The 11,469-nt window shown below is 38.1% G+C and overlaps 1 protein-coding gene and 1 pseudogene across 1 annotated transcript; both read left to right on the top strand.

Moving 5' to 3' along the window:
• Nucleotides 1–206: 206 nt before the first annotated feature.
• LOC107793982 (protein ACTIVITY OF BC1 COMPLEX KINASE 3, chloroplastic) lies at nt 207–5,607 on the top strand. Its single transcript, XM_016616430.2, has 7 exons — nt 207–1,773; nt 1,858–2,085; nt 2,252–2,587; nt 2,759–3,314; nt 3,463–3,649; nt 3,751–4,117; nt 4,686–5,607. Exons 1-7 carry the CDS (start codon nt 1,450–1,452, stop codon nt 4,809–4,811), a joined length of 2,124 nt encoding a protein of 707 aa, XP_016471916.2. The 5' UTR covers nt 207–1,449; the 3' UTR covers nt 4,812–5,607.
• Nucleotides 5,608–7,576: 1,969 nt separating this feature from the next.
• Nucleotides 7,577–11,137, top strand: LOC107793981 (subtilisin-like protease SBT3; annotated as a pseudogene).
• Nucleotides 11,138–11,469: the final 332 nt, after the last annotated feature.

Here is an 11,469-nt window from a genome sequence, read left to right on the forward strand (position 1 = left end):
TAGGCAGTAATTTAGGGACTAAAATTGCTATTTTTCCTACTGTAAAAATATTAGTCTCCTTGACTAAAAGCCAAATAACAATCGAAGAGGAGGGCAATGTAATTTTACTTGACAGACCAAAAAATAGGGGAAGAAGATGAGCTGCTGTAGTTTTTTTTTTTTGGTCCAAAAAAATTATTTATATAAAGTTTACGGTGGCAAAATACAATGAGCTAAGCTTAAACTAGGCACAAGACAACACAATAGAAGAATTACGGGGCGACCTCGCGGTGGGTCGTTACAAAAAGTGGGAAGGGAGTGGAGCTAGAACTAACTAGTTGTTCCCTAAGATGGGTTATACAAAAAGAGGCGTCAAATTGACGCATGACACAATCGGTACAATGTCATCGGATAAGAAAAGATATACCAGATAGAGGGCAACCAAGTTCATTTTTGAATGAAAAGGCTAAATCATCACCTTATTTGAGGAAGTAGCCATGGAAGATTGAGTTTGTATGACTTTCTGGAGTCGAAAGATGCCTTGAAAATATGCTGCTGCTTTAGGTATCTAACAAAAAGCATTCCTAAAAGATCTTCTTCCAACGGTTGGTGCATATCACCAGCTCGTTTTTTCTTCCCCGCCACCATTACCTCCACCTTCACCACAAACCAGCTCCTCCTCTTCCTTTCTCTCTTTTCCCCCCAACTTTTGACTAATTATCTGTTTTTATTTTTTTTAAATTTCTAATATTTATTTCTTCCGTTGGTTCGGTTTGTTATGTTAGAAGAGAATGACATTACCGCACTTATATTGATTTTGGAACTATCAGAATTGTGTTTAATAGACACATTTGTTACAACATAAGATGTTTTATATGTCACAACTCATAACTATTGTTGAGGTGTTAAACGTGCTAAGCGGTGTGTTAATTACACCAAGTTAGAATTAGACCACGGTTAGTTAGTTAGTTAGCTTATTTACGTATCCAGGGTTAAATGACAGCTCTGGTTGAGTTAGATATGAGTTAGCATAAACAGGCTAGCTAGGATATTTTATACAGTTTTGTCATTTTAGCAAGTTTGCTGATAAGCTTCCAGAACTTTCTCTCTTCGTATTTCTTCAATTTCTTCGTGTTCAAACTTGTAATTAGCTTAGATCACTGAAATTGACAAAACAAATGAATGGCCTATAATTTTTGTAAAATAAAATCTCTCTTTTTTGTGCAATATTTAATTCCAAAATGAAGCCAATAACTTCCATATCTAGTGTTTGCGTACCGAGGTGCAGACACGTATGCTCTACGTAAGATGAAAATAAATATTGGCCAGAAAAATAATGGACTAAATAAATGAGAAATACAGCAATTCTGGCAAAGTAATTGGTTCGTTCCGTTCCACATCATTCGCCTGTACTTCCTACTTTTTTTGGGGGAAAAATTAGTTGCTCCGCCGCGCCGGCAGCCTGTCACGATGAGTTTGACGGCCAATCATCATAGTATGCTGCCGTCCTGCGCCGATGTGGTTCGGCTTTCACGGGCGAAAAGCTCCAGCTCCGGCGGCCGGAAAGTGAAGTTAAGAGTAACAGTTCCTCGAGCGGCTCTGGTGGAGGCGAGGCCTCAACAACAAGTAGCAGCAATTAGAGATGTAAGTAATGGTGCAGGGGTAGCCCTTCAAGTTGGGAGAGATCGAGCCGAGGATATGCAAGCTGAAGCCAGAGCTATGCAACGTGCTGCGGGTGCTTCTGTTTATAGTCCCGAACTTTTGGCCACCAAGTATGGCTCTCGCCCATTTAAGGTAAAAATCACTAAATAATAACGAGCTTAAATCGATTTAGTTGGACTTGGTTCATTCGCCCAATTTTGCTTGATTGCTTGGTAGGTAGTGAGCAGAGCTCTTCAAATATTCACTGGACTTGGTTCATTCGCGCTAAAAGTATGGCTTGACCGGTTGAACGGGGAGCTTGATCGCAACATGAGATTGCGTGCCGTTGAGCTTAGGCAGACTTTCACCAATTTGGGCCCTACATTTGTTAAAATCGGCCAGGGTTTATCCACCAGGCCTGATTTATGCCCACCCCAGTACCTTGAGGAGCTCTCTGAGCTCCAGGTATGTATTTTCTTCCTTTTTTGTAGATTTTCCATCACAAGCAAATTCTTGGCATAGTTAGTGTGTTTCTGATTGAAATACAACCTTTGATGTTACTTTCTCAAAAAAATAAAAATACAACCTTTGATTGCGCAAACCAAACTTGACCATTTTTACTTCTGAGCAGGATGCCTTGCCTACGTTTCCAGATGCACAAGCATTTTCATGCATTGAGAGAGAGTTGGGTCGTTCACTTGATACCATCTACTCATCTATATCTGCATCCCCTATTGCTGCAGCCAGTCTCGGTCAAGTTTATAAAGCTCAACTTAAGTACTCGGGCCAGATTGTTGCTGTGAAGGTGCAAAGGCTGGGTATCGAAGAAGCAATAGGATTAGACTTCTACCTAATAAGGGGAGTAGGCATCCTGATTAATAAATATGTTGACATAGTTACAAGTGATGTTGTTGCTCTTATTGATGAATTTGCTCGCAGAGTTTATCAAGAGCTCAACTATGTACAGGTTAGTTTTTGAGTCTTTCTCTTAAACAATACCTTTAAATGGATGCATAATAGACAGTTTAATTTTGTATATATGGAGTCAAGGAGGTGTAGAAGCGGAAGAGCTGCAGCGTTGATAAAATTCTACAACATTCCTCTGGGTTTGAATGTTAATTTTGACAGGTTGATGCAGGAAGGGCAGAATGCAAGGAGATTTAAAAAGTTGTACGCTGACAAAGCAGATGTTCTCGTTCCAGATATTTTCTGGGACTACACAAGTGGGAAGGTTTTAACAATGGAGTGGGTTGAAGGTGTCAAGTTGAACGAGCAAGAAGCAATCGAGAGGCAGGGGCTAAAGGTTTTGGATCTGGTAAACACAGGCATCCAATGCAGTCTCAGACAGCTGCTTGAGTATGGTTATTTTCATGCTGATCCTCATCCAGGGAACCTCTTGGCAACACCTGATGGAAAACTTGCTTTTCTTGATTTTGGGATGATGAGTGAAACTCCTGAAGAAGCAAGATTTGCTATTATTGGTCATGTTGTTCACATGGTCAACCGGGATTATGAAGCTATGGCTCGTGACTACTATGCTTTAGACTTTTTGTCTCCTGATGTAGATGTTTCTCCAATTGTACCTGCATTGCGTAACTTCTTCGATGATGCGCTTAATTCAACTGTGAGCGAGCTAAACTTTAAAACACTTGTAGATGGTCTGGGTGCTGTGTTGTATCAATATCCCTTTAATGGTGAGTTGCTAGACTTGCAATGAATAGTATGCTGACTACTGGTTAGAATGTTTAACAACTTTAGCTATTTGCAAATAAAAGAAATTGTTTAACAGCATTATAGTATCATGTCTGACATTGCTTCTTTGGTTGTTTGATATTCTTGCAGTTCCGGCTTATTACGCATTAATTTTGAGATCTCTCACAGTTTTAGAAGGATTAGCTCTATATGCTGACCCTAAGTTTAAAGTACTGGCTGCTTCATATCCATATTTTGCTAAAAGGCTTCTTACGGATCCTAATCCATATCTGAGAGATGCTCTGATTGAGTTACTTTTCAAGGATGGGAAATTCAGGCAGGCATCATTTTTCCCTTTTTTCTGCTCCTTCTCTAAACTTAGCTCATTCTTCTGATTGGCTGCTAACAATGTGAAGCTCTTATTCTTGGTTACTACAGGTGGAATAGACTTGAAAACTTGCTTGTCCAGGGAAAGCAAGACAGAGACTTTTCTGCAAAAGATGCTTTGCAACCTGTCCTGAAGTTGTTGTTGGGTCCAGATGGTGTAGAATTAAGGGATTTGGTTATTAAAGAGGCAGTCCGTGTCAGTGAAGCTATTATTCTGAGTTCAGCTATTGAATCATTTAATTCTATTCCTGGTCCCATGAGGACTTTTGTTTTTAATGGAAACACAAATGGCCCCTTTACAATAAGCTCTGCTGAGCAGCAGAGTTTAATGGAACTTAGAACACAAGTGATTAATATATGGGGATTATTGCGATCCTCAGAGAATTTTGATCCAAGTCTTTTGCAACCAATTTTGCAGGTTAGAAGCTCTCTTTCCATGGAATGTAATTTCCATATTTGGATTGAATTGGTTTATGCATTTTCGGCTTACTGATGCAAGATGGTTTTCCCGTTTACTGTGTGTATTCACACATATAAACAGTATATAGACCTGTAGTTATACATGTATGTGTGTGTGTGAATCTTTTGTCTTGAGACAGACTTCCCATCTTTCTTCTTTAGTGGGGGTGGCAGGGGAGGGTGGGAAAAGGTTGGAGAAAAGGTATTGCGGGAGCTCTAATTATTTTTTAGCTAGGATATGATGGCCCAAATTGCGTGTTTGCAAGCTTAGTTGAAAAATCATGATGCTTACTAGTGTGATATACCATAATGATTGAATTTCTGTGCTGTTCATCATCTTGATGTTTTCACCATTAAGGTTTCAAGTCTCTAAGTTAATATTCGGTTGAAAACATTGAAAATTGTTTTTGTGGTTCGTTTTCCTAATTTTCACAAAATGTGTTTCAACCAAAGTCCACCAAAGAAAAGGTTTTTAGTTTTCGCAGATAGAGTATGTGCTTACTGATAACTGTCTACCACTTGAGCAGGTACTTCAAGAACCAGAAGCACGTACTATTGGAGGGCGTGTAGTTGGTGGAATATCTCAACGTCTTGCCGCACGCTTACTGCAACAAGTTCTTCGTGCTCCAGAAACAACGGCCTCTGCTGCATAATTGTTGTCTTTAACTTTTATGTAACATATTAAACTACAATAAATTAGAAATTTGTTTATACTATACATCAATGTATATAATTGTTGTCTTGAACTTTTATATAATGTAACTGACCCGTAAACATATTTTAACCGGTGAAAGGAAGCTCATAGAATATCAATCAGATTAGACAGCAATCAAGAATTCAATGGAATGGGCTTCAATTTGATATTCCTAGGGGAGCTTGCTAGGATTTGCAAGGGTGGTTATATTATGCGTGCTATATCTTTGAATCGGATCAAGAGGGCTTGTGACAGAAATCCGAATCTTGCTAATCTACTTGTGGATGAAGAGTTTGCAAAAGAGATGGTTAAACGGCAGTTTGGTTGGCGAAGAGTAGTCTGCCTAGCTATCAACTCGGGAATTAGTACACCGGGTATGTCTTCAGGTCTTCCTTTGACTCATACAGGAGGGAAAGTCTTCCTGCCAATTTGGTCCAAGCTCAAGTGATTATTTTGGTGCTCATACATATGAGAGGATCCATGTGCCAGTGTCTTTCCATACGAGTGGCTAAGCAGTCAGAAATGAGGTCTTCTGATGTTTTTTTTTTGGACCTAATTGAATACGGTTCTTGTTGTCATTGAATCTAGGAGGTTAGATTTTGTAGTATCATCTTGTCAAGTGGTCTCTCAAATGTTGGAACTTTGCATATGTTTTTGTGAAGCTGTTTGTATTTGTAGGCCTTGGCGCCTTTCCTTTGATTTTTGTCCTTTTAAGTTACATAAGATCATATAAAATCAGAGCAAGTATTTTACCATATTGTGCTGGAGAAGCCTATCAGAGCTTCTCCGGTTCTTTCTTTTGTGCTTGTTGATGTGCATTTCTCAGTTCCTTTTATTATTTAAGCCCATTTCTCTTCTCCCTCATCTTACATTTTGTCAATGTTGTGCATGCTAATGTCACATTCATTTGAAATGTTTTTGAGTATTACCTCAGAATCTTCATTGACCTATTTTCTGTTATCGAAATCAGGAAAGATCTGTATTGATTTTCCCAGTGTTGTGTCAATATCCAATCGGCCTTTATATAATGTTCATAAGTGAATTTCATTCTTCTGCAGCTAAGGATCCTTCCATAATTTTGGGAAGTTACCATAGTCCAAATCCCTGACTTACTTTTCGTCACACCGATACTTAAAGTCTCAGGAAAGTATTTTACCCTGATCTCGCTTAGACAACAGGCCAACCATTTAGAATTCAAGGTAGTCAGTGGAAATTTACCAGCTATATCATGTCTCTTATCTGCCTGTAGGTATGTGGCATGGAAGCAAGATAGCTAAATCCTAATTTTTTACATCTATTGGAAGCAATAACTACTCTCTAGTTGCTGGAACTGAATTTAGTTACTTTGCCTACCGACAAATCTTGTCAAGCTATGATGTTTATCTTTCAGGATAATTCTCAGATCACATCCAGGGGATAAGTTATTCACTAGGGATAGTCAACTAATGTAGAAGGAATTTTAGAGAATCACCTTTACCATTCCCAAATCTGTTGTGAATTGGTATCAAATGTTTCAGCTAATTCTGTTTTTTCCTTCCCTTATTTCTTTTCTTCACCCCCTCCCCCAAACCCAGGGGTGCAAATTTGCTTGAATTAATTGGAAACCACATTCTGTTCTCTCTTTGCTTCCCTTGCATATGTACACCATTGTGGATTGAACCACGAAGTTTATTGTTTTTAAATTCTCATGACCAGATTGCGAGCAGTTGTCCATACTATGATTTGTAGTTCAGGATTCTTACTTTGGTTTTAACTATTTTTGTGGAGCTTTCACGTTTCTCTTTTTTCTTTTTATAAGTTATTGCTTGAAGCGTCTAAATTAAAAGATGATCTATTTTTCAGTTCCTTTTGACTCGATTCCTTATTTCTAATTTCTTTTCTCTATATATTGATAACCAACAAAAACCGGATTGAAATATAGAAAACCAAATTGAACCGAGCAAACATCTTTTTTGTTTATAAAACTCTTCCAAGAAATGACCTCGAACGTTAAAGATGGAAACAACTGGGTAATATTTCCATGAGCAGAAGTCACTCAATTCCTTTTCTTCATATAACAATGTTATAGTAACTAAGTAAGGTGTGAAAACTTATGAAGAGAATAAACGATATGTTCTTGGAAAAGATAGAGATATTAAACGATACTTTGTTTTTTCTGATTATTATCTGTTAACAAGATTGATTGAACCTTAAATGGTTCGTCCAAACATAGCTAATATATACTATACAATACGCAAAAGAATAAATTGAAGTATATATATAAAATCGTACTAATTTTGAATCCATTTATTTTAATCATGAATCCTCAGATTGTTGATTACCTAGTAGTATTGTTCTATTCAATCAAGAAATTTTCTCAATTTCCACGCTAGTAATGCCATTCCCTTTGTACTTTAGGGAGCAAAAATTGACAGTGAACTGAACTTCTATATAAAACCAGAAAAGAAGATAACTCGTGTTGGTTTCCTCTTCAAATTTCTTGTAATTATAAGATAACACTCATTTTAGCTTTTCCTTGTAATGAAGAGTGTGATAAGATTTGTCTAAGAGTAGCATTTTCTTTATCACCACATTCTGCTGCTGATATTGATGTTAATGATGCTCTAGATAACTGAAAAAATCTTTCTTAAATAACTAAAGTAGTTCAGTTAAGATATCATGGATAGTAATGTGAATTCAATACTACGATAAATGATAGACTGAAGTGACTCTTGACCTCACAATATAACCCTTTTCATGCACAAAATCCTTTTCCCTCAGAAATTCCTTATGAAACAGACAAGATTTGAGGCTTTTCTTGTTTTGTTTTGCTGCATTATGAGATCTCTTCACTCTAAACTCTTCTGAAATATCAAATAATCATGTTCTCGGAAAACTTTTGCAGGTAAGGAAGAGTAACAACAAAGAGCTAAATAAGGAAAAGATTAGTAAAAGTTAAAAGTCTGTTTTAAATTTCCAGAATTTGGCTTATCATTCTTCACAGCAGATACCTGTCGTAGGATTTTGATTAACCACTTATTTTGAGAGCTTCAGTTGTACCAGCTAAATTATTAGCTCAAGTCTGTGGATACTGAATGTATTGAAGTTGAGCATTATGACTGATGGTCTTGGCTTCTCATAACTCTCCCTCTATATAAGTAAACAAAATTTTGTTTACGAAATCATCTCCTCCTCCATCTATCTAATGCTAAAAAACATGGCTAATCCTATTGCCGCGTATCGTTGGTTCTTTCTCATCCTAATTCTTTTACTTCCATCAACAATGGCTGAGTCCGATAGTTATATAATCCATATGGACACATCAGCCATGCCAAAAGCTTTTTCTAGCCCTCATTCTTGGTACTTGGCTACTCTTGCTTCTGTATTAGACAGTTCAAGTGCTGGCAGCAAAAACACCCTCGCTTCCTCTAAACTAATCTATTCTTATAAGAATGCTATGCATGGTTTCAGTGCTAGTCTTTCTTCTTCCGAGTACAAAGCCATGAAGAATTCTCCAGGCTATGTTTCTTCGTCGGAGGACATGACAGTTAAACTTCACACGACCCACTCATCCCATTTCCTTGGCCTAAACTCAATGTCTGGTTCATGGCCAAAGTCAAATTATGGCAAATATGTTATCATTGGTGTAGTTGATACAGGGGTTTGGCCGGAGAGTAGAAGTTTTGATGATGATGGGATGACTCAAGTTCCATCAAGGTGGAAAGGAATATGTCAAACTGGCACTCAGTTTAATTCTTCATTGTGCAACAAGAAACTCATCGGAGCTCGTTACTTCAACAAAGGCCTACTTGCTAAAGTGAAGAATCTTACCATCACGAAAAATTCTGCCCGTGATACAGAGGGACATGGAACTCATACTTCCTCTACAGCTGCTGGAAGTCTTGTAAAGGGTGCGTCTTATTTTGGCTATGCCCCTGGTTTTGCTATAGGCGTCGCACCAATGGCTCATGTGGCTGTGTATAAGGCTCTCTGGGATGGAGCCGGTACTATTTCTGATATTCTTGCTGCATTGGATCAGGCAATTGCGGATGGTTGTGATGTCTTATCCTTGTCATTTGGTGCAGTTCTCCATTTCCTCTATATATAGATCCTATCGCTATTGCTTCATTTTCTGCCATGGAGAAAGGCATATTTGTTTCCGTTTCAGCTGGAAACTCTGGGCCTTTCGATCAATCTTTGAGCAATGAGGCACCTTGGTTTCTCTCTGTTGCTGCTAGCACGGTTGACCGTGACGTTATCAGGATATTAACTCTTGGTAATGGAGTTTCAGTCACTGGTTTATCTCTCTACCCTGGGAATTCTACAAACGATATTTCTATTATTCTTGTCAAGAATTGCTTAGATGAGCAGGAATTGCAAAATGTTACAGACAAATTTGTGGTCTGCATTGACAAAAACTCATTGGTTGGGAAACAAGTTGAAAATGTGAGACATTCAAATGCTGCTGGTGCTATCTTCATAACAAATGACTTTGTCACTGACTTGGGCGAATACCTCAAAACAGAATTCCCATCTGTGTTTCTGAATTTCCAAGATGGTGATCAAGTTTTGAAATATGTTAACAACACTTCTTCACCAAAAGCAAAGATTGGACTTCAAGGGACACTAATTGGTGTCGGACGAGCACCAGCTGTCGCACATTTTAGTTCGAGGGGGCCATCAACGACCTGCCCGTTCATCCTCAAACCTGACCTGATGGCTCCTGGTCACTTAATACTAGCTTCATGGTCTCCACTATCATCTGTTAGTCTATATACTGAACTTCACAATATCTTTAACATCATATCTGGCACATCAATGTCATGTCCACACGCTGCCGGTTTAGCTGCACTTGTTAAAGGGTCCCACCCTGAATGGAGCCCAGCTGCCATTCGTTCGGCCATGATGACTACAGCAGATGTTCTAGACAATACACAAAACCCCATCCAAGACATCGGTCGTCCAGAGAATGCTGCTGCCACTCCTCTTGCTATGGGAGCTGGCCATATCAATCCTAACAAGGCAATAGATCCTGGACTCATCTATGATACGACACCACAAGATTACATTAATCTTCTTTGTGCTCTAAATCTCACATCCAAGCAGATAAAAACCATCACTAGGTCCTCTTATACTTGCCCCAACCCATCATTGGACCTAAACTATCCATCTTTCATTGCCTATTTCAACGTGAATAGCAGCGAGTTGGATCCTACAAGAATACAAGAATTCAAGAGGACAGTGACTAATGTCGGAGAACGTGTGTCAGAATATACAGCCGAGCTGACAGCAATGCCTGGACTTAAAGTTAGTATTGTTCCTGAAAAGTTGGTTTTCAAAGACAAGTATGAAAAGCAAAGCTACAAGCTGAGGATAGAATGTCCAAAACTAATGAATGATTTCTTGGTTCATGGTTCTTTAAGATGGATGGAAAAGGGAGGTAAATATGTGGTTAGAAGCCCAATTGTTGCCACAAATTCTAAAGTTTGATCCTTGTCAGGATAGCACTGATTACTGAATATTCCACTCAACATGTCTTTTGAGAACATGATGTGTAATACATACTTGTGTAGTTCTATGGTTCACAATATTATTGCCCTGTCAGTTCATAAAAGAATTTTCAGATTAATGGATTAGTAGTTTATCTATGACGATTACTTGAGTTTCTCGTTCAATCTAACTCGTCAAAACACGTACCAGTTGATATATCTTATGAATTTAGAGCATAGAATAAGATAGATTTTGTGATAGATGTGTTGAATGCAATAGAATATAGGCATGTCTTTTCGGTTTGTATCACCAGAAATATTACACCTCCCTGAAACTATTCCAATTGAAGGCGAAAATTACTGCCAATGTGTAACGAAATGCAATAAACTCGTTGCTTGAAAAGAAACTTGTTTTTTTTTTTTCTCTGGGTGCTTAAATTGAAGCTTTTCATAATTTTTGTCAATCCTTAAAATGGTCAGATATGATGGGATGCACCCTTGACTCTGTTATTCAGCTTTATAAACTCCCTGATATTTATTGGCAGTAGGAAAGTTGACAAGATAAAGGTCTGATATTCTGTTTCTATTTAATTTTTAACCTTGAAGAACTAAGGCTGCTCACTTTTTGTACATCAAAGTTGAATGAATGTCTTCTTCTTTACATTCTGTCTGTACCTCATAGACAAAAAATGCAGCATTTGAAATGGTAATACAGGAAGGGATCTCCACACCTGAAATGGGAAAGAATATATAAGCCTAATGTTCCTGAATAACTAGAAAAGAGCCTATATAAATAGAGGCCATCTGTTGTGCTGATTGAATCTTGAAATTAGAGCCGTCTGTTGGGAATAAACCCCTTACCAAAATAATATTCACGGTAATAAAGCGGAATAATAATGTAGCACCGAGATACGGTAATTAACAAGAATAAAAGAGTAACAATGACACCAAGATTTTTACGTGGAAAACCCTTCTGAATAAGGGAAAAAAAACCACGACCCCGAGAGGAGCAACTGATATCACTATAGTAAGGAATTTTACACTTTGTAGGTCGGAGGTAAATACTCCAAAGACCACTACAACACTCAAAAGAAATAACCCTCTTTTGATATTCCCACCTCACTACAATATCGCTCACTCTCTATTTTC

The sequence above is a fragment of the Nicotiana tabacum genome, chromosome 6 (genome assembly GCF_000715075.1).
Source record: "Nicotiana tabacum cultivar K326 chromosome 6, ASM71507v2, whole genome shotgun sequence".
In the NCBI taxonomy this organism is placed as follows: Eukaryota; Viridiplantae; Streptophyta; class Magnoliopsida; order Solanales; family Solanaceae; genus Nicotiana; species Nicotiana tabacum.

What these genes read in the sequence shown, in the direction of transcription:
- LOC107793982 (XM_016616430.2), top strand. Translation starts at nt 1,450, where the DNA reads ATGAGTTTGACGGCCAATCATCATAGTATGCTGCCGTCCTGCGCCGAT. An exon ending in AAGAGCTCAACTATGTACAG is followed by an intron (nt 2,588 to 2,758) that starts GTTAGTTTTTGA and finishes AGGTTGATGCAG; the next exon opens with GAAGGGCAGAATGCAAGGAG. An exon ending in TTCAAGGATGGGAAATTCAG is followed by an intron (nt 3,650 to 3,750) that starts GCAGGCATCATT and finishes TGGTTACTACAG; the next exon opens with GTGGAATAGACTTGAAAACT.